The 24899-nt window shown below is 50.5% G+C and overlaps 9 protein-coding genes across 9 annotated transcripts; 4 read left to right on the plus strand and 5 right to left on the minus strand.

Moving 5' to 3' along the window:
- Positions 1 to 114: 114 nt before the first annotated feature.
- J3458_005499 (uncharacterized protein) lies at positions 115 to 766 on the plus strand (the record flags this gene model as incomplete). Its single annotated transcript, XM_066118835.1, has 2 exons — positions 115 to 312; positions 372 to 766. 2 exons carry the CDS (start codon positions 115 to 117, stop codon positions 588 to 590), a joined length of 417 nt encoding a protein of 138 aa, XP_065976356.1. The 3' UTR covers positions 591 to 766.
- On the minus strand, positions 606 to 1406 carry J3458_005500 (uncharacterized protein; the record flags this gene model as incomplete). Its single annotated transcript, XM_066118836.1, has 2 exons — positions 1196 to 1406; positions 606 to 1131 (listed from the first exon to the last, which is right to left on the minus strand). Exons 1-2 carry the CDS (start codon positions 1315 to 1317, stop codon positions 606 to 608), a joined length of 648 nt encoding a protein of 215 aa, XP_065976357.1. The 5' UTR covers positions 1318 to 1406.
- A 733-nt stretch (positions 1407 to 2139) lies between these two features.
- Positions 2140 to 3985, plus strand: J3458_005501 (uncharacterized protein; the record flags this gene model as incomplete). Its single annotated transcript, XM_007808464.2, has 2 exons — positions 2140 to 2503; positions 2556 to 3985. Exons 1-2 carry the CDS (start codon positions 2365 to 2367, stop codon positions 3983 to 3985), a joined length of 1569 nt encoding a protein of 522 aa, XP_007806655.2. The 5' UTR covers positions 2140 to 2364.
- Positions 3986 to 4373: 388 nt separating this feature from the next.
- On the minus strand, positions 4374 to 6859 carry INDA1_3 (Amino-acid permease inda1). The gene is made up of 4 exons (XM_007808465.2): positions 6338 to 6859; positions 6215 to 6272; positions 5016 to 6136; positions 4374 to 4958 (listed from the first exon to the last, which is right to left on the minus strand). Exons 1-4 carry the CDS (start codon positions 6842 to 6844, stop codon positions 4698 to 4700), a joined length of 1947 nt encoding a protein of 648 aa, XP_007806656.2. The 5' UTR covers positions 6845 to 6859; the 3' UTR covers positions 4374 to 4697.
- Positions 6860 to 10401: 3542 nt separating this feature from the next.
- On the minus strand, positions 10402 to 12564 carry J3458_005503 (uncharacterized protein). The gene is made up of 6 exons (XM_066118837.1): positions 12017 to 12564; positions 11830 to 11943; positions 11644 to 11776; positions 11132 to 11579; positions 10858 to 11062; positions 10402 to 10729 (listed from the first exon to the last, which is right to left on the minus strand). The coding sequence occupies exons 1-6, from the start codon at positions 12396 to 12398 to the stop codon at positions 10464 to 10466; spliced, it is 1548 nt and encodes a 515-aa protein (XP_065976358.1). The 5' UTR covers positions 12399 to 12564; the 3' UTR covers positions 10402 to 10463.
- A 1568-nt stretch (positions 12565 to 14132) lies between these two features.
- J3458_005504 (uncharacterized protein) lies at positions 14133 to 15746 on the minus strand (the record flags this gene model as incomplete). Its single annotated transcript, XM_066118838.1, has 3 exons — positions 14133 to 15211; positions 15270 to 15378; positions 15438 to 15746. The coding sequence occupies 3 exons, from the start codon at positions 15744 to 15746 to the stop codon at positions 14133 to 14135; spliced, it is 1497 nt and encodes a 498-aa protein (XP_065976359.1).
- Positions 15747 to 18412: 2666 nt separating this feature from the next.
- Positions 18413 to 19341, minus strand: J3458_005505 (uncharacterized protein; the record flags this gene model as incomplete). The annotated part of the gene is made up of 3 exons (XM_066118839.1): positions 19217 to 19341; positions 18571 to 19140; positions 18413 to 18502 (listed from the first exon to the last, which is right to left on the minus strand). The coding sequence occupies exons 2-3, from the start codon at positions 18997 to 18999 to the stop codon at positions 18413 to 18415; spliced, it is 519 nt and encodes a 172-aa protein (XP_065976360.1). The 5' UTR covers positions 19000 to 19140; positions 19217 to 19341.
- A 1562-nt stretch (positions 19342 to 20903) lies between these two features.
- Positions 20904 to 23621, plus strand: J3458_005506 (uncharacterized protein). Its single transcript, XM_066118840.1, has 5 exons — positions 20904 to 21259; positions 21349 to 21508; positions 21567 to 21581; positions 21653 to 21739; positions 21800 to 23621. The coding sequence occupies exons 1-5, from the start codon at positions 20915 to 20917 to the stop codon at positions 22675 to 22677; spliced, it is 1485 nt and encodes a 494-aa protein (XP_065976361.1). The 5' UTR covers positions 20904 to 20914; the 3' UTR covers positions 22678 to 23621.
- A 610-nt stretch (positions 23622 to 24231) lies between these two features.
- J3458_005507 (uncharacterized protein) lies at positions 24232 to 24871 on the plus strand (the record flags this gene model as incomplete). The annotated part of the gene is made up of 2 exons (XM_066118841.1): positions 24232 to 24252; positions 24380 to 24871. The coding sequence occupies 2 exons, from the start codon at positions 24232 to 24234 to the stop codon at positions 24869 to 24871; spliced, it is 513 nt and encodes a 170-aa protein (XP_065976362.1).
- Between the last annotated feature and the right edge of the window lie 28 nt (positions 24872 to 24899).

Consider the following 24899-nt stretch of genomic DNA (forward strand, 5'->3'; position numbering starts at 1 on the left):
CAAGAGGTCCAGAAAATTGCAATGCTGTACTGTCGCTTTGAAGGCAAAGTTACCCCAAAGAATTTTGCTTATCATGGGTAGGAACTAATGAACTGAATAGGAGTAATTGATGCAATGCATCCTCTTCGCCGCATTGTGGATAATGACAATATCATGTCTGTCCGTAACAATGAACTTTTGAAGGACGAAGATATCACAAGCGTATACACTTCGATTAGCCAAGCCCAAGACATCATTGGTGTTTGCCGCCTTGTCAATTACTGTTCCAGTCACGACCTATATGATGGCTATGCAGACTCCAAATTTTTCAAAGTAAGTATCAACAGTGTGAACAACTAGGAGCCCAGAAGCGCTGATGGGGAAGTACACAGGTAAATTTCACGTCATTACTGAAGCATGGGACCATCGAGTTTCGTCAACACCAAGGGACAACGAAGACTGACACAATGATCCGGTGGACTGAGTTTGTATTGAAGTTCATCGAGTACGCGATTGTTTCGCCAGCTGAAAACGTTACCATGCCAGGACAAAAGAGCGAGGATTTGGTCAAGGCGCTTGAAACGGTGGGATACCATCTGACCAGTGTATAGTTTTTTGGGTCGCCCTTATTCGCCACCAGTTAACTCCATACCTTGAAATAAATCAAGCCAGGTTTCTAAACTCTCATTGATAAACACGTCCAACTCCCATGATTCTTCTGTCAGACTCTCAGCAGGGCCGTTCCAAAGATATATATCTGCTAGTATTTCTTCCCCAGAACGCTCCTTATTCTCGTCCAAAATATACGTCCTCGTAGAAACGGGCTTATATATCTCGCCCTCAAAGTCATCTAGCTTTCTTCGTTGTGACATGCTTTGAAAAGAAACAAGATACCCATCAATGTATGAGTCTTTGTGAATAGTAGCGGCTGGGTAATCGCGACCGCGTAATCTGTATCGGGCGAATCCATAGACCCTAGCGGGGCGGATCAGATTGACGATATAATCAACGTTGGATGAATCCCCAGTCAATGCCCAAGCAAGTAGCTCCTTGGCACAGAGGGTTCCGTAGACAAACAGTGGTTTCGGTTGAGTGGATGTTTCCTCTGCCATCTTGTCACGCTCTTGGGACACAGCTAGCTGCCTAAATCCTCTGAAATCGTTAGCTCCTGTATGGTATGCTTGGGCTTCTTTCTGGTTGGATTGCACTTGCTCACTCCGTGAGTTCAATGTTGCCTTCTTGTTCAGTGTTCACTGTCTGTCGAATTTGGCTAAATGCAGGCTGACGCGGTGATTGCTGAAAGACAGAATTGGTAGCCTTTGGTTCGATACTGGCCATACGTGGTCATTTATACCTGTGGGAATCGGTGAAGAGGGGATGGAACTAATCGCTTAACTTCTCAGCAAGACGCTTTGTTACGCCAAAATGTCAACTTAAGGTTTGGATTCACTCACACCTTGACCCACAATTTCTTTCTAGCGTCCACTCACGGAGCGCCTATTCATCGGTGGGTAGTGGACTGAAGGAAATCGTCAAATGTTAAATGCCGTCTGGTGCGAAAGTTTACTCAGTGAAGAATTGTCAGTCAAGGGGTAAGGAGTGCCACTGGGCACGCGGCGCCGAGTCACCATCGTGTGCGCGCCCAGAATAGCTGTAATCTAGGAGCAACTTGCGGACAAGAATATCAATTTGACTCTGAGGCTACTCTCGTTAGGCTAGACTATAAAACAGGCGATCTTGAAGCACAGAACACGTTTTCCTTGACAGCAGAGAAGACGAAAGAATCTCCTGGGATTGATACCTCGCGGATTGAGAAAAGGGACAGTATACGGAGTACGGAAATGATGATAGTAACAGTAAAATGTGAATCAGCAGCGTGGCAGTATGGAGTCCTCAAGTATTATTTCCATGTGGGCACCAAACATGTCATGCCAAACTCTATAGTCAATGCTATGGGGGCAGTAGACTGCAGGAATGTCTGCCCAGGGCTAAATGCGACGAGATTATATTCAGTGTTCGTTGCTCGTTCAAGATCGGGTCGACTCGATCATCTCGGCCCGGAACATGTAATGGCCGGGCCGCGTTAGACGAGTACTATTAGACTCGGAGTTGGTTGACAGCAAGAGCCAGTGTGTAACATCCTCACGAGTGTCCATGCACACCAAAATTCCCAATGTCACCACATGCAGCTCAATCTTCACCATTGGACGCCTTCCGGCGAACATTTGCTGGCCAATGCGTCGCCGCCCAACACCCAACGGCCTCCATTTGCCGAGTCCAGGGAATTTTTACTCCGCCATAACAAACAAACGCTCCTTGTCCAGCTTCCGCAGTGTGAGCCGCCAATCTACTTTACCGCCCTGAGCTACGCGCCTGTGTCGCAACATGGTTTTGCTCCTCGACGTGGCTGCAGCAGTCCTGGTCTTGGCTATTCGTGCAGCAGCAACATCTGAGATATATCCACCGAAACCGGTCGATTTGACAACTCCTGTCCAACAGCGCATTGCCATATATGGTCCAAAGCGTATGTGATCGGCGCTTTTCAAAAGACATACACGGTCTCTTACGCTGTTTAGACGTATCTATTGGCTGGAACACTTATCAGCGGCTGAGCAAGCCATGCGTTCAATATGGCACCAGAAACGATGCTCTAACACAGGAAGCTTGCTCAAACATGTCTGAGACGTATTCAACATCGCGAACATGGTCCAACACTGTCATTATAGATGGGCTGAAGCCTGCAATCATATATTATTACAAGATTGTGTCTACCAACTCCAGCATTGATCACTTTACCAGTCCACGAGCAGCTGGCGACACGACCCCCTTCGCCATGGACGTTGTGATTGACTTGGGTGTCTACGGAACCGACGGCTTCACAACCGACAAGAGGGATACCATTCCAAAGATCGAGCCTGCGCTTAACCACTCCACCATTGGCAGACTTGCCGATACCATTGATGACTATGAGTTTATTATACATCCTGGTGATTTTGCCTACGCTGACAACTGGTACGAGAGGCACAAAAATCGGCTCCACGGGGAGGCAGCATACCAATCTATTCTAGAACAGTTTTACCAGCAACTGGCTCCCATTGCAGGCCGTAAACCGTACATGGCCAGTCCTGGCAACCACGAAGCAACCTGCGATATAACCCGTCACGTAAGAGGAGACTGTCCCTCAGGCCAAACCAACTTCACAGACTTTATGAGCCGATTCGGCTCCACCCTACCCACGGCTTTCCCATCTTCGTCGTCTAATGCCACCGCGAGGGCCAGAGCTGCAACAGCGCAGAAGCTGGCGCGGCCACCATTTTGGTACTCTTTCGAATATGGCATGGCCCATGTCGTCATGATTGATACCGAGACGGACTTCCATGAGGCCCCAGATGGCCCTGGTGGCTCAACTGGTGACAATGACGGCCCATTCGGCTCACCAAATCAGCAACTGGACTTCATCGAAGCAGATCTAGCGTCCGTAGATCGTACAGTTACTCCTTGGTTGATCGTCGCAGGCCACCGACCCTGGTACACAACGAGCGGAGGAGAAGCATGCCGGCCATGCCAGAAGGCGTTCGAGCCACTGCTCTACAAGTATGGTGTAGATCTAGCCATTTTCGGTCATGTACACAACTCGCAGCGCATGGTGCCTGTCTACAAGGGCATCGCAGATCCAAAAGGTATGAGAAACCCGAAGGTGCCCATGTATATCATAGCAGGCGGAGCGGGCAACATTGAAGGCTTGCGGCCAATAGGCAAAAATGTCTCATACAATGCATTTGCGTATGCGGATGACTTTAGTTTCGCCAAGGTGTCGTTCAAGGACGAACACAATCTGCAGGTTGACTTTATCAGGTCAAGGACGGGGGAAGTCCTTGACACGAGTGTGTTGTACAAGGAACATGGGGAGAACGCGACTTTTTTAGACGATAAGTCTACTTCAGTAGCCAGGAGGGGGGTGGCATGGCTGGAGATTGTTGTGATGGTTGTACTTGTGATTCTATAACAAATAATGGCATAATCGGGAACAAGTTAGTATGTACGAAGTACTCTCAGAGGAAATCTCACCGTTGTTACTATGTATTATGAGAGACGAAGCTGTGGTGGGTGAACGGTTGTAAGATTATCAGCGCCGTTTCCAACCCCTCGAATTAAGGAGCCGAATTTACCAGACGAGTTCGGTCCAAGACGAACAATCCTGGTCATATCGACGCCACTTGATGGAGACTCTCGATGCCAAGACGCTTCCCGCCCCGAGCCGATTCACCAATGCTACGCTGGCCCTTGGCATCCGGCCATCGCGTAGACGCCATCAGCAGGGATTACAAGGCGAAACGTGCGCTGTGCACGTCGTCAATAGCGGCTGAAGCCCACAATTTAGGCGCATGTTAGAGTGGCGTGTTGATATACTCATTAAAGGGCGTTGAATCAGCGCGGCCTGCAATTTTGATGTCGCTGGAACAGAACTCGCCACCAATGATGCTGCTCATGGGCAAATAGAGACGGCCCTTTTGACCGGGTAACAGCAAATCAAGGCCGACGCGACGTCGATTTGTTTCATTGGACGAGTTTGTTTTACAATACATGTGGCACTGATGGCAAATTCTGCTAGGAGACTACTTTTGGTGATGGAAGTAAATGTGTACTATGGTCATGTATGTAGGCGTACTGAATGACCGAGCTGGCCATCTAGTCGACCTCGAACAAGGCATGTCAAACTAAAACATCTTGTGGATGAGGCGTCTCCATGCCGGCAGGGTGGCCAACTTGGCTCTGTGGGCATTAATGGCGTCCCAGTCGAGTTCACGACGTCCTGTGTCAACATCGATCTGCGGGGTTCGCAACCAGCCCTCGCGCTTCCAGAGGTAGCCAATGGCCCAGAAGAAGAGAATGACTGGAGCGGCGAGGTACTGCTGGAAAAAGGTCTCGGCCGTCGCCATGCCGGACTTTCCGGGTGGTGCCGTAATCGCAGAGTAAAACTGGGAAATCTTTGTGTTAGTCGAGGGACTTTTTACCCAGGGGGGGTTACAACTCACCTGTGCCATCAGGACGATGACGCAGAGGAAAAGGCCCAGCCAGGAACCGTACACTCCACCTGCAGCTCTAAATGGGATTTCGTCGACGGTGTGACCATGGTAAGCCCACGCCTTGCGGAACCGAATGTGAGCCACACAGACGGAACCCCAGGTAAAGAGGGTGGCGAGACCGGAGATGGAGAGCAACCACGTGAAGACGACGGGTCCGGTAGCACTCAGACTGACAAAGGCAATAAAGCCAAAGAGGATAATGACAATGACTGAGAACAGGGGTCGGCCAGATTTATCAATATACGTAAAGATCTTGGGCGCGTACTTTTGCTGTGCGAGGGCGGTAAGCGTCCGCGAACCTCCATAAACAGCCGAGACACTAATAGACATGACAGAAACAAGGATGACGAGATTCATAAAGTGGTCAAATCCGACAAGGCCGGCGTACTTGCCCACGAGGACAAACGGCGACGCCTTGGGGTCATTGTAAGCTCCCGCATTCAGCAAGGCAGGATCCGTGTCCTCGATAAGGAGCCCAACGAAGAAGAGACCTAGAATGTAGAAGAGGGTGATGCGCCAAAACACCTGCTTGATGGCGCTGGGCATGGTCTTGACGGGGTTGCTAGACTCGGCGGCAGCCAGGCCAACCAGTTCCGTGCCGGAAAACGAGAAGGCTGCCGTCACGAAAACGGAGCAGAATCCCTTGAAGCCGTTTTTAAAGGCGCCCGGGTTATACCAGTAGCGCGCGCCCCAGTACGAGTCGTACCGGCCGCCCGAGGGGCCGCCGCCGCAGACCAAGACGAGCGCGATGATCATAAAGATGACGATGGCGCACAGCTTGAACAGGGATGCCCAGAATTCTTCTTCCGCGTAGCCCAGGGCGCCAAAGACATTGATGATGATGATGACGACGAGGAACACGGCAATCCAGACGCCGACAGATATATCGGCATTCCAGTATTGGATGGAAATACCACACACTGTCAGCTCGAGCGGTAGCACCGACGCCCATTGCAGGACATAGTTCCATCCCATGGCGAAGCCCCATGAGGGGTCGATGAAACGGGCTGAATAGGTGTAGAAGCTGCCGGAGACAGGGTACATGATGGCGAGTTCTCCGAGCGCGTGGACTAGAAACGAGCCGATGAGCATCCGAGTTCGTCTGGGGGGTTTGACATGGATGCGGTATTCGCGTCACAAGTACGTACCGACATTGAACATCATGACACCGATGATTAGAAAGTCGACAAAGAGCGATCCCGGTCCCTGTTTGGGTTGCGCGTCAGCCGGTCGAGTCCCTTTACTGCCATATTGATGGGAATTGCACTTACGCCGTTTGCCAGCGCGCCGCCCGAGCCAACAAAGAAGCCGGCGCCAATGGAGCCGCCAATGGCAATCATGTTCAGATGGCGAGCCTTCATCGGGCGCTCCAGCTCAACGATGCCCCAGCCGTAGTGCTGCTTCTTGAACGACTCGGCGTTGAGGCCGTTGCGCGTCATGAAGTCGGGGTGCGGCTCACAGATGACGGCGTCCTTGGACACGACTTGCGAGGTGCCCTCGACGGGGGCCTGCGTGTGGCCCTTTTCCGCGTCGGAGAAGGGCACAGCGTCCATTTCCTTGTGTGTATCCGACATGGTTGAAGCGCAGAGCGGTGTGTGTTGTGTCGTGACGTGATGAAGGGGACCAGATGTGCAAGGTGGACGGGCAGGACACTTGTATAAAAGCGATGCTCCCCGAGACGCGACTTGGGGGGAAGGTCGAGCGGAAATACAGGAATTCCCCCCAAAAGGGGTGGGAAGCACCGACATATGAAGCTTTCTTCTGGAAACTTTCCTCATGCACGAAAGGGTGGCTTACGGGCGCTGCATGGTCGGCGACTCTCTCTCCTTCTCCCTCCATCTTCCAACCAACGCTCCGGGAATCGACAGCTTTGCCCCGGTCACCTGGGCAGCCCAGGATGGCTGGCAGATATCGAATGTCATGCCGTGCTCCCGTGGCAGGGGCACCTGGCTCCCAGCCAGTGGCGACACATGGCGTTTTTCTAGACGATCAGCAGTATCACGGCGTGGAAGCAGGACATTGGGATGGCCTCAGTGGCATAATGGGCGTGGCGTGGGCGCTTCCGCGGCCTGGCTTGCCCGGGCTTGGATTGTCACGGCACGCCATGACGGCAAAGTGAAGTCGAGTCGTCGAACACAACTGGGACACGCACATTGTCACCAAGACTTATCCGTAGCTAGATGATGCCCGCCAAGTATGAGGGTATCGCAGCAACAAACGGCCGCAGGACCCCGGCAATGCGCGCTAGCTTTATCTTTGAAAGAAGATCGAGACTCCGCACGCCAGTCAAAGTCATTTCCCTGCATGCGAGGATATTGGCCAGCAAAGGGGCCTTGCACAAAGAGGAGGACATCTGGACCTTTTGGGAAGCTCAGAGACGTGGCGCTAGCGCAGGTGTGCCAGGATTGCAGGTCGTGGCGTTCTCTGGGCGGCAACTTTGTTCCGAGTCTTGGTGGCAATCTGCGGGGATACGTTCAGTGTTGGTCCAATTTGAAGTCTTGTCTGCGTCTTGTTCTGCGTGCTTACTGCGCGAGCCTGCGAGGTGTAAGCCGGGGGCTGGACAACCGGGCGGCCAGTGACAGCCAACAGCGTTGTGCTTACGACGGTAGAGGCGTGAGAGGTGGAATACTTTTTTATACCCTCGTTTTTAGATTTGGTGATGAGCTTGCTTCATGGCACCCGAGGTTGGCTTTGAGTTGGCCGGCGTTGGGCGCCATGTCGCAATCATGACGGTCCAAGACCAAGACGCAGTCTAAGACAACAACAACCCGCCAATCGCCCTCTTGGTGGCAAACACCCGTCGCCAAACTTCACGATACAGCCGCGATGCGCCTCAGAGCCGTGGCGCCAAGATTGCCCGCTTGGCTTCTCTTGACCCTTCTAGAAACATTTGATAGCGACGGCGTTCCCCCAGGTGAAGAGGGATAGATGACAGAGCAGGGTCAGGGAACCAGAAAGTTGACTCCAATCCGTCCCTGTATTCTGCCCGGAGCGCATCGCAATCAAATGCCTCTTGCCCCCTTTCCACAAGTAACTTCGGCCGCCACGACACGATACGTCGTCGCCTGGTATGAATCTTGCCGCGCTTCTTGGAACTTTGTTTCTGAAACCCGTTTGATGCTTGGTGCAAAGCGTTCACGCTCACTGCTACGCACCCACGTTTACACGTTCCACGTTCCACGTCCCAAGTTTGCTTCGCACCAACGATGGCTACATGTCAACGTGGGTGTCACATCCGCGTGTTGGCGTGGTAATCTCTCACTACCCACCAATCGCCTCCCTCTCATTCGCCAGAGCCTATCTGCGCCCCATAATTCAAAGCCCCACCTTGCCCCACCATCGTCAGTCAACTCTCAACCTTAAACTCACTCACTCACTCACTCACTCTCTCCCTCTCTTACTCACCCACCTCGCGGTTTTCATGGTTGGGGCTGTCTGCTTCTCCACTCGCTTTGTTCAAGGAATGACCTTATGCAGGCGGGCGGGCACGCCGCTTTATGCGGGGTATTAGCCGCTGCGTAGTATCAAGGATCTTGTCCCGCTTTAGTGGCTTGATTGAAAGCGTCATTTGCACGCTCTCGCCAGCCTGGAGGGTGCAATCTGTTGTTGCCTTTTAACATGTTTATGGACCAGGTGAAACGGGACACTCGGCGTTTTTCAGCCTCTGGCTTGGAAGAATCAGCCATGACAGAATCGGCTATCGCTTGGCATAGGCATACGCTTAGTCTTGGACTTGTCCTGCAGCTGGCCGTGATCCCCCATGCCGGCCAGGAATAATCTAGAAGCCACACTCAGTTCCTGCAGTACCCATAAAATACGTAATAAGAATTCAAGCCGCCTTGTGATTTCTTCCTAGATGGCTCCTCTTGCAACCGGTATTCTCGCTGCCCACGCAAAGTGGGCATATATCCATAGTAACTTACATAGCGATCTCACAAGCCGGCATTGTCATATCGGTTCCGCCACTTTTCCGGGGAAGTGGGTTACCGTTAGTCACTGCATCTGCTTTGACAGCGGAGGACCCATCTTCTGGTCCGCGGTGGCGAAGAGGGCGCAACTTAGACCACTTAGCCTGGAATCGAGACGAGACGCCCTAGACGTGGTAGTAACAATTCCATGCATGGCTCGCCTATGATTACATTACATTTCAACTCCATTTATGCGCCCGGCTAGCCGTGGTATTGTGAGCCGAAGAGCGACTAGGTCGAGCGGGATGCACATGAAGCTGAAACGAAATTTAACCAGATGCAGAAGGGGAGATATTTTCCGGTGTTTGAGACAAAAGGCAAACTCAAAGAACGTGCAAACAGGGTTCCGCGAACGAGCTTCAACGATACAAGACCCTGGTGGTGCGTTGAGGCCTGCCTTTAACCTTGAAGCGCGAAGATCACATCTTTGAGTCCAAGGGGCAATCACCAGGGGGACTATTCAGAGCCAAAAGCGTACTCTTAAAGTTTGGGATATTCGGCGAGACCGCTTTTAGAGAGTCTTTTGTTCCATAACCCAACGGTCAAACTCGGCAGAGTGGAACGATTTAGGCGTCTGTTGTGCTTTGCATCTCATCCAGCTTCCCGTAGCCATAATAAAAGGTGTTGAAAAGTCTCGCGGGATGCTTTTAAGTACTATGACTGATGTGACTGACAAATGAGCCAAAAGTGCTGACTGCAGCGAGAGATACGAACTCTTTGCTATTTAAGAAGGTTGAGGAAAGGGATAACGATATGGCCTGTTGGTTGGCGTAAATCGTCTATGGAGGAGTCGGACGCAGTATTATTTGTTCTTCTCACCATATTTAAGAAGTGCTTGACCAGAAGAAACAAATTGCGGCAAGGAATAAGGATTGTATTATACTGTCACAAAAAGAAAGCGCTCTAATTGAGCAGCAATGATGCCCGTTAAATCCCGTTGACAAGTACATATTTTGGGAGAGTATCGCCCGACTGGGGGGGTCAGAGAATGTACAAGTTATTAACCAACCAACAGCAGTATCGCGGCCTTGCACTATGAAATGATAGGGTGCTATCAGCTACTATGGATTCCACACCCGCCCACGTATCCGTTTCCACTAGTGACAGCCTCCAAGAGCGTAGTGCTCAAAATAGAGCTATTTCCGAAGCCACTCCTTCAAAAAAGGCTGGCAGTCATTTGACGGGTGTCATTTGTGATTTACCTGACTCAAATGTACGTAGGTTAAAATCCTGGACTAGAATGCTGCATTAGTAATTGTTCCATTCGTGCGGGTTTCCACGCACGAGGGAAGAAAGAGTAAACCCCAGGGCAAATATCTCTCCTCGAGCTGGCATGCATGATCTGCCTCCAAATTTACTCGTGGGCGCAGGAATACTCATACAGAGCACGAATTATAATTCTTTTACTTCTATAATAAAGAAAGATCTGCTAGGCTCTCACAGAATACAGAATCGCCAAGGTCGCCATGGAAAGAATGGCACATAAAAGAAAAGGCAGGCCTGCCCATATATCGCCCAGCGAGAGACCAATTCGAAAGCTGGCAGCCAACACCGGCCCAGCACTGATCCCGCCTATATTCTCAAGTATAGCTGCCGTTGTGAACAATGCCGCTCGATGATGAGGCTCGGCCAACTGGGTAAGCAAGCTTCGCAGAACGAGGCTGTAAGCGGAACCCAGGCACCAGATCATTATGCCTAGAAGCACTTTGCATCAGCGTGATATCCTCTACGTAATAAACTCAATACGCAGAGAAAAGAGGCTTGTAGTGGGGGACTGGCATCACATCACGCGCCCAGCGTCCAGAACGGAAACTTGTTCTTACCGAAGAGAAAAAAGGCACTCGTAGCGGAGACGCAAATGACCAAGTTTCCAACTGTGAGAAGCATAGAGCTTATTTTGGCCAGAAACAAATCCTTGTCAATCGCTCGCATTGCCCACTTTTTGACAAGGAAAAAATTGGCCATCGGAAGAAGTATTGTGAGCAGTACCAACGTACTTGCAGCCTTGTACGAAATAAGATTCCCAGCCTGCATTGAGAAAACGTCATGAGTATCGTATAATCCACTTTGAAGGCCCTACAGTGGGAAAGAACTGACCTCAGACCATGACCACTTGAATCGTCTTCGGGCGAATTGAAGCATCATCTCTTGTGCCGTCTTTCCGAACGTCGTTGTCAAAAGGGTAGAGAGAAGGAAAGCTACCCGGTAATTTCCTGCAACAAAAAAGACGGTCCCCTCCTTGAGTCTCTCCAAGCCATGGCAGAATCGAACCCAAATGTTGCTGTGCTTGTGACCTCGCTCGACCTCCTCATCCTGACCCGTGGAACTATCAGCGCTTATTAAGCCAGGAGACGCCTGATCCGAAAACACCGATGGGCCTTTTGTTTCTTCCATGCACAGGACCAACAATATGCAAACAGGGAATAAAATTATGCCAAGGAAAATCGGAAGCCACAAGTTTGCCTGCATCAACACTGAAGCCACAGGGCTAACGACCAGCTCAGTGACAAGAACGGCAGCCCCAAGCGTGAAGAATGTTGTAGCCCTAGTTGATGGAGGCGTAAGTACTGTTTTACACTGACGGCGTTGCTGGGAGGAGTGTGCCTCACCGATATGGACCGGGGACGAGATCGGACAATGCCGAGAACACAACTGAGCTCAACACGGCGTTGCCGCCGCCGATGAGCATGAATGCTGGCGATACCCATGTGAGACGAACGGGAAACTGTTGCGGCCAAAAACCTGGAGAGGGTCAACACTTGGTCAAGACAAGGCGTGTCATCTTGTGCACTCACAAACAGCTGTGTAGAATAACGACGCCATGCTCATCCCTGCGACGCATAGTATGAGCACGGGTTTCTTTCCGTATTTATCCGCTGCAAAGCCATACGGTATGCCAGTTACTATGCCTGCAGTGAGCCTATTCTTCAGCAATGGGTCGGGTATCGGATTGCAGTGCTGAATCTCGCAGGGTCTACAAACTTGGTATGAGATCAAAAGTGGTTTGCCATCCTTGCAGCGTGGCCAACTCTGCCTGTACGGCATTGTCGTCGCCGCATTGGCTGTTATTAGGACGTGTCGAGTCCGCGTACATGCGGCGACAGATGTTTTCTTCGAGCACCTGGTTGAAAGGGATGGACTGAAGAATACTGCTTGATTCAATAAAGACGATGAGAATGATGGGCAACGAGCATAAAAGCATGCTGCGGCGCGAAAAGTCCTCCTTGGCATCGCGAGAGTGGTGTTGGGCGGTTGCATTGGTCATGGCATCCTCTTGGCCAGATGCCGTTTGCTGAGACAAGAGTGGCCATCTCTCGTCTGGCTCTACGCAGCTATGGAGTCCAGAGTCGCTCGAGGGAGACATGTTGATTCGGGGCGATGGCACGCTCAGCGGTTGCTCGTTGCTGTCACCTCGAGCGACGGCTGTGACGGGAGTAATGAATGATGGCACTGCGGGGTGAAGAGAGCGCAATTGTACCAGACGGCGTGCATGTCGTGCTGACGCTTGGATCGGAAACCCTGTGCTGTCATGACAAGTATGCTGTCAGATGCAAAAGTACCTTGTAACTGTCGGCCGTCGACGCAGTCATCAAGGCCACAACCTGGTGGAGCAGCACTGGAGCTATGCTGACGTCCTGCTGCCAAAGCAAGCAGCAGCAGTCAAGCGTCTCTGCGGATAGCTGTAGTCTTTTCATTTCATTGGTACCGTCATAAGGTGAAGGAGAAGCGATGGGGTGATGATTGTGGCTCGTGACTATAATTGACAGGTTACCCCGACATGGTAGAATCCATAGTTCCGGCCATTTGGCCGACTTCAAATAAGTAGACTAGTAATCCAAGGAATCACATCTTCTTGACCTCATTAACAGCGATTTCAGTCCAAATAAGAATGCCACAACGGCTCTGTTAGAGAAACTTGCATCATTCTGGAATGAATCTGTCAACTCTAAGCATGTTCTTGAATCCTTAATGGGTGCCGATAGCCTGGCAGAAAACATGTGCATCGCCGGCCACAACAAGCCTTGCACTCTTGGTCGAATTAGTACACTCGTGCGTTCCGACTTTGTCAAAGCTTTTCGAGATTTTACCGCCTATTGAATTCGTTTTGCGTTTAATATTAGCTTTGCGATCCTGCTCGGGATGTCTGGCTCCGGCTGGTCTATCAGTAAGAATCGATTGAGTCGCAAGTTGACGAAATCGTTTTCGGCCTCTGTTTCATATCCTGTCAGAAATCGAATACGCGCCAGCCCTCATCCAAGACTACGTAACCTTTGTACATGATTATCGAAATGGTTTATACGGGCCATTAGAATTTGCAATGTCAAATTTTGTCACGGGTATACCGTATTTGATTTTATCCAGTCTACTATTTTCCTATATATTTATCTCGTTATGAAGTCCTCCAAGTCAGGTCGCGGCGTTTCTCAACTATCTTCTATGGATATGCCTTGGCTCTTTTGCAGACGAGGCAGTAATCGTTCTGGTCGTGGCGGTATACCCCAACTTAGTTTGCCGTTGCCTTTGCATGTCAGAGGACATAGTGTGAGAGAAAGAGCCAGTATGTGCGTGCTTGTAAGCCGGACATCGGGGTTATTCTGCCTAGGGCTGCTATTGCTGCATCCATTTGCTCCATGGGCCTAGTAGTCTAACCAGGTAGCCACTCTAACATAATCTGGGTATAATTGCTCTGCGTGATATCCGAGTGTCGAATAAAACTGCCTCTGGTAATTGGACAAGTAGGTTTGACGTCATTACCAGCATACCATTAAATCATAGATGGCATATATTTGAACAGCTGGGAAGCCCTCCGAAGCAGTGATACACAAAATGAACTCTTCCAGCGAGAAAGCGTGGCAATACTATCAACGAATCAAGGCTAGAAGCTTAGTGAATAACGAGTCTCATGATGTGACAAATGCCGGCAGAATAGGAGCGTAATGCTCTTTATTCGCAAAACAGTATCTCTCTTGCCAACTCCAATTACTGCCATGTCAGGCAAAAATGCCTTTACTACGAGCTAGAACCTGCTAGACAAGTCACAACGATTACTCTGCTTTGCTTTCTCCGCACCCCCAACCTGGCCCTCGTTGTTACTGTCTTACTTGGCACCATTTTGACTGCCACCCCTTTGGCTGCCACCCCTTTGACTGCCACCATTTTGGTTGCCTCCCTTTTGGTTGCCGCCATTTTGGTTGCCGCCATTTTGGTTGCCGCCATTTTGGTTGCCGCCATTTTGGTTGCCGCCATTTTGATTGCCACCATTTTGGTTGCCGCCATTTTGATTGCCACCATTTTGGCCTTTGTTGATGTTATTTTGATCGTCCTGTGGGTTTCCGACTGGGTTGTTTCCGCCGTTTTTACCATTTCCAGCAACGAAATCCGCCAAATTCTTGAGGCTAACCTTCTGTTCACTCTGGATTGTCTCAAGAGTATCGGCTGTGGTAATGTCATCCGGCGATCGCTCCCCCTGGTTGCCGCCGTTGTTCTTGTTGCCGTTTCCAGTATTCTTGTTGCCGTTGCCAGTATTCTTGTTGCCGTTACCGGTATTCTGGTTGCCAGTACCGGTATTCTTGTTGCCGTTACCGGTACTCTTGTTGCCAGTACCGGTATTCTTCGTACCGCCGCCTTGCCCACCCTGCCTGGTGTTTTCGGCCCGTTTGTCGCTCGTCCCTCTTCTCCTGCCGGCATTCTTGTTCGAGTTTCCTAGACGGTTGTTTCCCTGACCTCTATTTCCTTGGCCGCCGTTTCCTTGGCCGCCGTTTCCTTGGCCGCCGTTTCCTTGGCCGCCGTTTCCTTGGCCGCCGTTTCCTTGGCCGCCGTTTCCTTGGCCGCCGTTTCCTTGGCCGCCGTTTCCTTGGCCGCCGTTTCCTTGGCCGCCGTTTCCTTGGCCGCCGTTTCCTTGGCCGCCGTTTCCTTGGCCGCCGTTTCCTTGGCCACCGTTTCCTTGGCCACCGTTTCCTTGGCCACCGTTTCCTTGGCCATTATTTCCCTGGCCATTATTTCCTTGGCCATTATTTCCTTGGCCATTATTTCCTTGGCCATTATTTCCTTGGCCATTGTTTCCTTGGCCGCCGCTCCCCCGGCCCCCCGTGAGATCTTGTAGCGCTACACAGCCGCCAAACGGCCCAGCGTCGGCCAGGTTACGAATGCGGAGGGTACACACATTGAGGTCCTTGCCTGTGCCCCAAGGTCAGCATACATTTGCAGTCCCAGAGTCTGGCTGGGGAATACTCACCACCCTCGCATTTCATATCAGAAGGCAGTGGGATGGCGACATCGAAGGCTGTAGCTGCGGTTCGTTGAATGCCATTCTTTCCATCAATGCCGTCGACTTTGCCAATTTCCTTATCAATCCGTTAGCCTGGGAGGATGGCTTCGTGTTGCAGGATGGAGGAATGCTCACCCGGAAATTTCCCACGTTGCTCTTTTCGTCAATGTCGGCAAAGAAAGGACCGGAACCGTCTGTATTGACGACGTGCACTCTCAGCATCATGGTGTCTCCTGGCTTACAACCCGCGATTTGATTGTTTTGAATCGCAATCTCGGTTTCATTTGCCACGTCAATATTCGTCTGCAGCTTGGTCCGCCCGCATCCATTGACCAGGAGATTGTCTTTTTCCTTCGTTCGGATAATGGGACTATCCAGCTGGAATGGATTGGGGTCCTCGCCGGTGCGAGGAACATCTGGGTTGGCTGGCCACCTTTTTAGCATGGAAAGGAATGGCTAAGTGGAATAGCTGGCAGGGCTCGCGACTTACTGCCCATTCCAATACTCGAAGTCTTTCCCCCATCACACGAAGCGCCTAGGATGACGGCATGAGCGCTGCTTAGAGAGTATAGCACACTCAAGGCGAGAAGGCGCCGGAGAATTAAATGGTAGGCCATATCTGTCGGGAGCTGCAGAAGAGAGACTGCCTAAAGAACGCGCCGCGGAAAAAAAAGGAAAGAGAGTGGTGATCCAAATGTTGGGGTTGCAGAGGAGCCCAGCTCCAAAGAACGTTGATGAGAGAACGTAAAGATACAAGTGCGAGGCTTAGTCGAAAGAAGCTGCCCGACTACATTGGCGCTCATGGGAGTTTTTAAATAGGCTCAACCTTGAATCTCTTGGTTATTCCCTGTGTGAGGCTCAAAGAGCCGGTTCAAACCTGGCCAAAGCAGACATACGGTTTCGTCTGCACTTGCAATTCATGCGTATTGACGTGTTACGGCACTTCGGGGCAGTTCGTTTTCGATGAGAAACTGCCAGAAGAGGAATTCTGACTCGTAGTGTGTCACTTTGCCCTGCTATCTTTGGGTCAGGTGCGTACTCGGAAAGTGAGGAAGGTCGGAACAGCAAGAATTGTGGGATATTTCTTGAGACATTGGGGGTTTTGGACAAAGCTAAAGTACATGCTTGCTGAGCTGGGCTCCCGATCAACAAAGAAAGGTGGAGAAGAATCGTCAGAAGGAGAAGAGATGAGGTGGAAGCAGCATCTTCATCCCACTCTGCCTTGGGTAGCAGATATGCCGTACCTCGGCCAGATGCAACATGAGATTAAAGTCAGTGATGGAAATCGGATGATATTTTTAGCGCAGTGACCGCTGCATCCTAGAAAGACGGCGTAGATTGCGTTGACAGCTTCTTGCCCCGTTGCAACCAGACACCAGACTGGATATTTCCTCTCCTCTCCAGCGCAGGGCTGCATCGTGTCTCAGCGATTCGGCCGGGCCAAAAGACGCCATCGTCTTGATTCAACAAGGCAATTGTCAGACGAGGAGGTGCGTACCGAGAGGCAGCAGACCGGAGTGCACTGAATAATGGCACCAGGGCAATGACGCATGACAGGGGCAGATTTCTGACGTTTCTGACGGTAACAACCAGGATGGCGGCAGAGGGAAATACTTCGGCGAGCCCAAGCCGGCAGTCCGTTCCGAATTCTAAAGTGGACAATATCAAGCTTATTTTAGAAGCAGAAAAGAGTTTGGCTGACACGGGGCTCAATAAGTTCCTGCGGTTGCATGCCCAACGTTCCCATCACTTCTCAAAGACCTGGAACCCACTGCGCCTTGCAGGATGCGAGATGGCGACCTAAAAAAAAACATTCAAGGTGAAAACAGATTTTCGGGGAGGATCTGTTGAATGCCCGAGCTGATCGGATCGTCATCGCGACGGGAGCATCACATCATCACATCATGCCAACATGGCGATGGCACTCTGAGGGAGGGAGCGCTGGGATGAGAACTTGTGCCGCGGCAAAGATGAAACGGTCTGTGATGCACATGGCCTGATACCGTCGTCGCTTTGCCAAATGTTTCGAATCCTTCTTACTCGCGCCCTGCGATTCGTTCCGTCTTGTCGCACCTCGTGTCTGGAACTGTGGAGCTTCGTTTTTGGCCTCAACATCTGGTCTACTACTTTTTTTGTGCACATGACGCGTTGATACAACCTAAATTCCGTCTCCAAATGCTCATGTTTCAGCCCGAACTCATACATAACTTGGCCGCTTTACTGCTTAGTTGCTACGGCATACGAGTCAAGCGCCCCCCTAAGCAAAGGCCCCTTATGACATGTCTGTGTTGGATTGAAGTGTAATGGGCGCCGTACGGAATCACCACGCCGCGTGCCAAGGAATGCATCGACAGCCCGAGTCGCTCAATAGGCACGCCTCCAAGATGGTATATAAACCGACATTACTCTTCCTATCCCATTTCCAGGCATGTGCAATATCATGCAGTATTGTGTTGTAGCAAGAGTCTGTAAAATGTTGCCCGATTTTCATGCCGCGGATACACTGGCGGCTACAACACAGCCCCAGTTCTGGAAAAGTTATTGTGACCGCGCCTGGCAAATGGTGGAATATCATTACTTGTTGTAGGTAATATTCAGGTCGCTTTTCATGTTTGTATTTGCCACATCTCCGGCCGGATTATCAAAAGCTATTTCAATGCCCACAAAAGGCAAATTAATTCCTGGGCTGCAGCTGCTGTTGAACCAGAGGCGAAACTCGAGGGTGATTACAAAAGCCCAGAAATTTTGTGATGAGGATGGCTGCGAGGAAGTTCACAGAAAAGATATATCTGAGTTGTGTGTTCTTGCTCATGTAGACCATTGATCCACATTAGTCAGTAACGGACTGTTTTACTTGAGAAACCTGTTGTTATTCTTTCACCATCTCATCACATTTATCTGTCCAGTAGGAATAGTTCATCTAGAATAGCAGTCCATTTGTGCAAAACGTGCCTGCGCAAGAGGCATAATGCAGCAGTTTTGTAGCAGTTGATACACCATGGCCATATTCGTCCATAACCAGGAACTAGTCACTTTAAAAAAAGTCGTACTCCTTGCCACATTTCTGGGACAGTTGCCACATGCTGCATCACTTGCGCCTACTCCAAGACTTAATGGATGCCCATGCTCTTATAGTCGACGGTGTCAGTGGGCTCTTCATTCAGATCAGGGTTCATCAACTCGCGCCCGCGGACGTCTTCCTATGAATACGCATGTAAGTCAGCAGTGAGGCACGTGAACCTATCTGCTATAGTTTGAAAACACTTACCAGGCAGTGCATAGCGTGGACATTCTTATCGCGCGTCATTTTATCGCCATTACCAGTAATATGCCAGGCTAACATCATTCGAAGATTTACAATACAGTGAAGCTTGTGGAAAGTACTCTGCGTAAACCCAAATCCATTTGCCTGGCCGCCTTCGATAAAGTCTGGCTCATCTTTGACCTGGTCGGAAGTCCAAAAGCCGCCGTATCTTATTGAGGAATTCCAGTACTCCGATATATACTCGTCGCCAAGCTGCTTATCTTCTTTTATTTCTTCCTGAATGAGCTCTGGCTGACCAAGGGTTCGATGGGCAATATTAATTCTCTCAATTGCTCCCAGGGCAAGGTTATCTCTGTTTAGAACACTGTCATATTTGGTATTGCTGCGCTGTTGAGCTGAAACCCAGTACATCGTCCCTCCTCGGGTGTACATTTCTTCGCGGAATCTTCGGCATTGCTTCGTTTGCGGATGTCTGCCTTGGCAACTGAAGCACGAGACGTTGGGAGTGTCATGTCAAATGCTTGCGAAAGATCAATGAGTCAAAGGTCCAGGGCCTCGCGCTCGATGTTAATTCTGCAAGGTGATTTAGTGTCAGAAGTTAAGATCATTAACGAGGAGCAATCCAAGAGTTAATATGTCATCTACCTACCACATAATGGTATCATTACGAAAAGCCTGAGCGGGAACGCTTTTATCGTCTAGATGCTGTCGAGCCAGATGTAGTCGACGACGTGTGTCATTGGATAGAGTGTCCTGCCAATCTGTAGACCCGCGATTCTGTATCAAAGATATGTCAGAGCTACTGGAGACGGGGACGGCCTGGACGTGAACAGCGAAGAAAAACGCCAAAGCGCTGGAGACAGCCGTGAGCTTGAGCATGGTGAGGGTTGAATGTACGGACTGGGCTTGTGATTGTATACAACTGCATGAGAAGAGAAGGGTGAGGATACAAATTCTGAAGGCATCAAGAGTTATTTCATGGTGAATCTTTGTGTACAAGGAACTGATAAGTCTCGACTTTGTAACTTGTTTCAAGCCCCTCTCTGGTGCAAAGATGCTGAGCGGATGTACACGACACAGGCCACGTACAACTTTTCTTGATGCTTGCTAGCGTGTCTTTGACCGCAAATATTAGCGTCTTGATTGGAGATTCGACTGACCGACAAGATGAAATGAAGCATGCGTGTAAGTTATATTTAGGGAGGTAGTGAGATATATACCTCAGGCTTGGTAAATAAAGCATCAAACAAAATGCAAAACGGTGGTGTTAGTGTCTGGTCTGTCCCATGGTATGGATTAGATATGGTGGGTAACACATTCCGTCTCGACTCAAGAGGTACGACATTCAATGCAAGTCAAAGTCATTTCCTATGATTTCTAATGAGATCAACCAACATGCAGAGCCAAGGCTGAGTACACGACGCCTCAATTTTTTTTAAAGATGGGTGGTATTAGTAGAGGGGTTCTATGGCAGCACAGACCAGAACATTCAACATTGAACCAGTTGACCGTACGTACTCCTTACTGGCACCATAACAGCACAGATGCCGGCCTGGCACGATCCCATATTATTACCGTACCAAAACTCGGGTGAAACTGAGCCAATAATGCTGTGTTGGTCAATGAACGCAACCTACCATTTGGCTGCAAGCAAATATTGCAGTGGGGAGAAACATCAACAAGCCAGTTGACCAGCCCCATTCCTGACGCGGCCCCCGCGACATTAATGAGTAGCTATTACGTCTCTTTTTTGCGGCAGGTTCAAGGTTCATGATCAGCACTCAATCTTGTCCCGGTTTACCGCCGGACTCTGCGGTCATCCCTTATCACTGAGCCAAGAACGACCAGTTGACCACCATTTTGACCTTTCTCGTGTAGGCCCAACAGCTGTTGGAAATACAATGCCAATTTACACAGTGGAGAAGGCAGTTATTGGGGAGACTTTCGGAGGTAGGATAGACTCCACGTCTGGTGCATACGGCCACAGCCGCCAGCAAGATTCACGATCCTGGTTTGCAAATCTGTCACGCTTTGCAACGTCGCCACCCGTTGCAACTCCATTGCCCTTCCATTTTCGGCCAACAGAAGACCGTGTGCCGTCAGATGGTCTGAGATCGCACTGCATACTGAATCAGCTTGCGGTAGTGGTTTAGAATATCTTTGGTACTAGGCGTGGTGTTTAAGAGCTGTTGCTCTCCGATTTTAAAATCCCCACATTGGCTTGACGGGATGTTATTATTCCGAGCCGTCTTTCACATGGTCCAGGTCGTGCCACTCTTGGATCGACAGAAAAAAAATTATTTCCATTTTCTACCCCTCATCGACCAGTCTTGAAAGGAAACTCAAAATGGCAACTGATGGAAAAAATGCTGGGCCGTCGCCCTACGATACGTATCAGACGTCGTTGACGACGAGATACTGCAGCCCGGAGATGGCACGACTCTTTGGCCAACGCTCCCGCCACTCGCAATGGCGCAGGCTTTGGTTGCTGCTCGCAGAGTCTGAGAGAGAGCTTGGTATCCAGACCATCACGACGGAAGCGCTCGAGCAGATGGAGCGGCATCTTGAAGTAACCGACCAAGACTTTGAGCTTGCCAGGGCCGAGGAGAAGATTCGCCGCCACGACGTCATGGCTCATGTACACGCCTTCGGAGCTGTTGCGCCTGCAGCGGCTGGTATTATCCATTACGGTGTAAGTTGAAGTCGCAATCCTCAGTCTCCTGCGATGCTTCTGATAGTTTTGCAAATCTCTGTCAACCGAGTCTAACGGGCTAAAACAAGGCGACAAGCTGCTTCGTAACTGACAATGCGGAACTTATCCTCATGCGCGATGCCATGGACCTTCTCCTTCCAAGACTGGCCAGGGTTGTCTCAAACCTGTGCAAGCTTGCTAGAGAATGGAAGGCAACACCCACTCTTGCATACACGCATTTGCAGCCAGGTATTTTCCCTTGCTACCACGAAATTGGTAGGAACTCCGCTAACCATTCACTTGCTAGCTCAACTGATCACAGGTATACCGAAAGCAATGCTTCTTTTCGGGTGTAATACAGACCCTCAAGACAAAGTGCTGACTTGCATCTAGTTGGCAAGCGGGCAGCTCAATGGGCCCAAGATCTCGTTTTCGACCTTGAGAGTATCGAACACGTTCGCAATGGGTTGCTGCTTCGAGGTGAGCCGCGATACATGTGGTGCATCAGACAGCGAGAGACTGAATAACATGTCATGCCAGGTGCGCAAGGAACTACAGGAACTCAAGCTTCGTTCCTCGAGATTTTTGGCGGGGACGGCTTCAAGTGTGACCAGCTGAACGCACTACTGTGCAAGAAGACCGGCTTTCCCGCATGCTACGATGTGTCGACGCAAACGTACACCCGCAAGGTTGACCTGCTCGTCGCCAACGCCATCTGCGGCCTTGGTGCTACGGCGCAAAAGATTGCCGGAGATATCCGCCATCTCGCCTCGTGGCAGGAAGCAGAGGAGCCTTTCGAGGTCAAACAGGTGGGGTCAAGTGCTATGCCCTTCAAGAGAAACCCGATGCGCTCAGAGAGGGTCTCTAGCCTCGCCCGAGAGCTTCTGTCCAAGCAGGCAACCACCGCAAACACCCTCGCAGCGCAATGGATGGAGCGCTCACTGGACGACAGCGCCGTCCGCAGAATGGACTTGCCCGAGATGTTCCTCTTGGCCGATGCTATTATTGGCAGCCTGGACAATATCACCGACGGCATGGTCATTTACCCCAAGGTAATTGCGTCGCGTGTTCAGGAGCAACTGCCTTTTATGTGCGCGGAAAATATCATCATGAAGCTCTGTGCCAAGGGCATATCCAGGCAGGAAGCCCACGAGCAGATCCGCGTCTTATCACACCAAGCTGCCGGTGTCGTGAAGCTCGAGGGTAAACCGAATGATCTTATAGACAGGATCAAGGCTACTGAGTTCTTCCAACCTATCTGGGCTGATCTTGACGACATGCTGAGACCTGAGCTTTATATTGGCCGTAGTATTGAAATTGTGGAACGTTACTGTGGTCTGGAAGGTATAGCAGAGAAGAAGATCCAGCGATACAGGGCCGTGTTCGAGAAATCAGGGACGACGAAGCTAAATGTCTGATATTTGAGCTGTTTGTTTCACCAGGGCAGATAGGCCGTACGGTGTCACGAAGGAATAGACCTTTTTATTGCTGCGCGTGAAAGCATACCGGGGTGCAGTTACTTGGGAAGGGTGTTGGGGCTTATTGCTCACCATTCCTAGGATCAGGAGGAATGTCAACAGGGGCCAGGTTACCGAACTTAGGATTCAGGGCCGTGGACAGCTTAGCGGTCCTGGGATTGAGGGGACACTGCTCACTATTCCTAGGACCGGCGGGATAAACCGTGACTACCTTACCGGTTCTAGAATCTTGGGCAGGGAACAGCTTACCGTTCCTAGGTCATGGGGCCAGTTCCTAGGATTTAGGGCGAGAAGCAGGTCCCTGGGATTTGGGGGTCACGCCCCTTCGCCCCCTGCCCTCACTGCTCTCTCCAAATTCACCTCGGGCATCGTTTTACCAGCTTAAGCAGCAACTCTGAGATGAGAAGCTTGGGGAGGCAATCGCACCTGAACGATAAGAGTGATGCGCCACTCCCCTGGCAGAAAATCTCCCACCGTCAGCCATATGAATCAGGCACCTTGATCACATGCTTGCTCATTGTATTGAGCAGCAAGTCTAACTAGACCCTTTCCACCTCGCATGAGGGGAAGCGTCTTTGTCAAGTTGACCGGAAATGTTTTCTTCACAGCACGCACCAAGGAAGAGGTATATCCTTGTCGGCCTTGACTAGAGGAAAATCATAGGGACTGCAAACACCAGGCGCGGAATAGGGACCCGAGCAACTCGTTGTACAGTGATATTAAAGCAAATACTCATACATGGTTTTACGGATCAAATAGCGTCAGTTCCAGCTGTGGCCATGCTTTCGAGTAGTCAATTTTAATCAGAGACATACGTGCGGCGTGGCAATTGCAAAGCCAGGTTCTTTTTGTAGTCGCTACATTAGATCATGTTCCAATTGGCATCCGGCTCTCAAATTCCCTAGTGAGAAAGTCCGGGGTAGTGATATGATAACAGCCTTGTTTTCATCCCAACCTGAGATGGATGTAGCACATGTGGAGAGATAATGACAAAGTGACCTTCTGTAATATCAAATGAAACTAAATTTTCCAAGAGCAGGGCCTCCTACGAGATCTGGGGCAGCTGCTTTCGTGTTGGTCCGACTCCTGCGAGCCAAAAGCCTTTCGCAGGCCATGCAGTAACCTTTATGACATCGCCCAACACCCAGCTACATATGCCAGCACGCTGTGCGTATAATACTACCTGCCTAAAGAAAACCAACGCGCATATAATTCCACTATTTCTAGGCTCAAATTCTCGTCCAAGTTGTGACGGATATGAGCCGGAGCTGTGTGTTGGCTCGTTTCTTGAGACACGAGAACCTTGTAGCAAACGCCACGCCTTGATGTAAGTTGCAAGATATCCCAAAACAAGAATATACCGTCTCGATATGAACTTGCGCGGGTGACAAGTGTATAAACCCGTCGTTGAGTTCGAATCAGGCCCCCTCTCAGCCGTTTTTCACAAACTCTTTGTTTTGAGTTATTCTTCATCCTCTGTCACCGTCTTTTCTTATGGCTGTCAATGTCAACCAAGTAGGCTTCCAACGCCGCTTGGCTGTGGTTAAGCAACTGCTCACGCGACCGTGGCCTTGAGGTTTGTATTTGATCTTGCATGAGGTAATGGCTCTCTCACTAATTGTGGCTTCTCCAATCACCCAAGATCTCGACCCTAGCATACAACGAGGAACATAAATACCCCTATAACAACTACCTGTTCAAAGTAGAGCTTGCAACTCCTGCTTTATCCTCCCTGTTCCCAGGCACGCAGCCTGGCACAACCAAGGCGCCCTCCAATGGAGTATCTGCCCTGGTTGTCAAACTCAGCAATCTTGCGGTGGATGGCATGAATAATGCCAATCGAGTGGGAAATGATGTGGCTGTGCAGCACCTCGTTCGCCAATCCATGATGGAAGCCGGGCTCGGTCCCTTGGTCCCGGCCGACTACGCCTGGGCACCGGCCACGACCACTAATATCTCAGATGAGATGGGCTTTGGATGGATAATGTCAGAGCCAAGGGATGGTGTCGACTTGGACTCAGAGTTCTCGTCTCTACAGTGGGGGGATAAGGAGCATGTCTTGGAGCAGATTGCTGCAATCCAGGCAGTAAAAATTGCCAGAGACCGTCACAAAATTTGGCGGGCTTACATTTGACTCAAGCGGGCAAATAGTCCGCGGCGAA

The sequence above is a fragment of the Metarhizium acridum genome (genome assembly GCF_019434415.1).
Source record: "Metarhizium acridum strain ARSEF 324 chromosome Unknown scaffold_31, whole genome shotgun sequence".
In the NCBI taxonomy this organism is placed as follows: domain Eukaryota; kingdom Fungi; phylum Ascomycota; class Sordariomycetes; order Hypocreales; family Clavicipitaceae; genus Metarhizium; species Metarhizium acridum.

Excerpts from the sequence above, each read along its gene's own strand:
- INDA1_3 (XM_007808465.2), bottom strand. The coding sequence starts at position 6,844 with ATGAGGAAAGTTTCCAGAAGAAAGCTTCATATGTCGGTGCTTCCCACC. Across the intron at positions 6,137-6,214 it reads TGTCATGATGTTCAATGTCG|TCCACGCGCTCGGAGAACTC; the intron begins GTACGTACTTGT and ends GCTCGTTTCTAG. Across the intron at positions 4,959-5,015 it reads TCATCGTCCTGATGGCACAG|TTTTACTCTGCGATTACGGC; the intron begins GTGAGTTGTAAC and ends AAGATTTCCCAG.
- J3458_005503 (XM_066118837.1), bottom strand. The coding sequence starts at position 12,398 with ATGTCTCCCTCGAGCGACTCTGGACTCCATAGCTGCGTAGAGCCAGAC. Across the intron at positions 11,580-11,643 it reads CTCGTCCCCGGTCCATATCG|GGCTACAACATTCTTCACGC; the intron begins GTGAGGCACACT and ends TCCATCAACTAG. Across the intron at positions 10,730-10,857 it reads GAGTGCCTTTTTTCTCTTCG|GCATAATGATCTGGTGCCTG; the intron begins GTAAGAACAAGT and ends AAGTGCTTCTAG.
- J3458_005506 (XM_066118840.1), top strand. The coding sequence starts at position 20,915 with ATGGCAACTGATGGAAAAAATGCTGGGCCGTCGCCCTACGATACGTAT. Across the intron at positions 21,260-21,348 it reads CTGGTATTATCCATTACGGT|GCGACAAGCTGCTTCGTAAC; the intron begins GTAAGTTGAAGT and ends GGCTAAAACAAG. Across the intron at positions 21,740-21,799 it reads CAATGGGTTGCTGCTTCGAG|GTGCGCAAGGAACTACAGGA; the intron begins GTGAGCCGCGAT and ends ATGTCATGCCAG.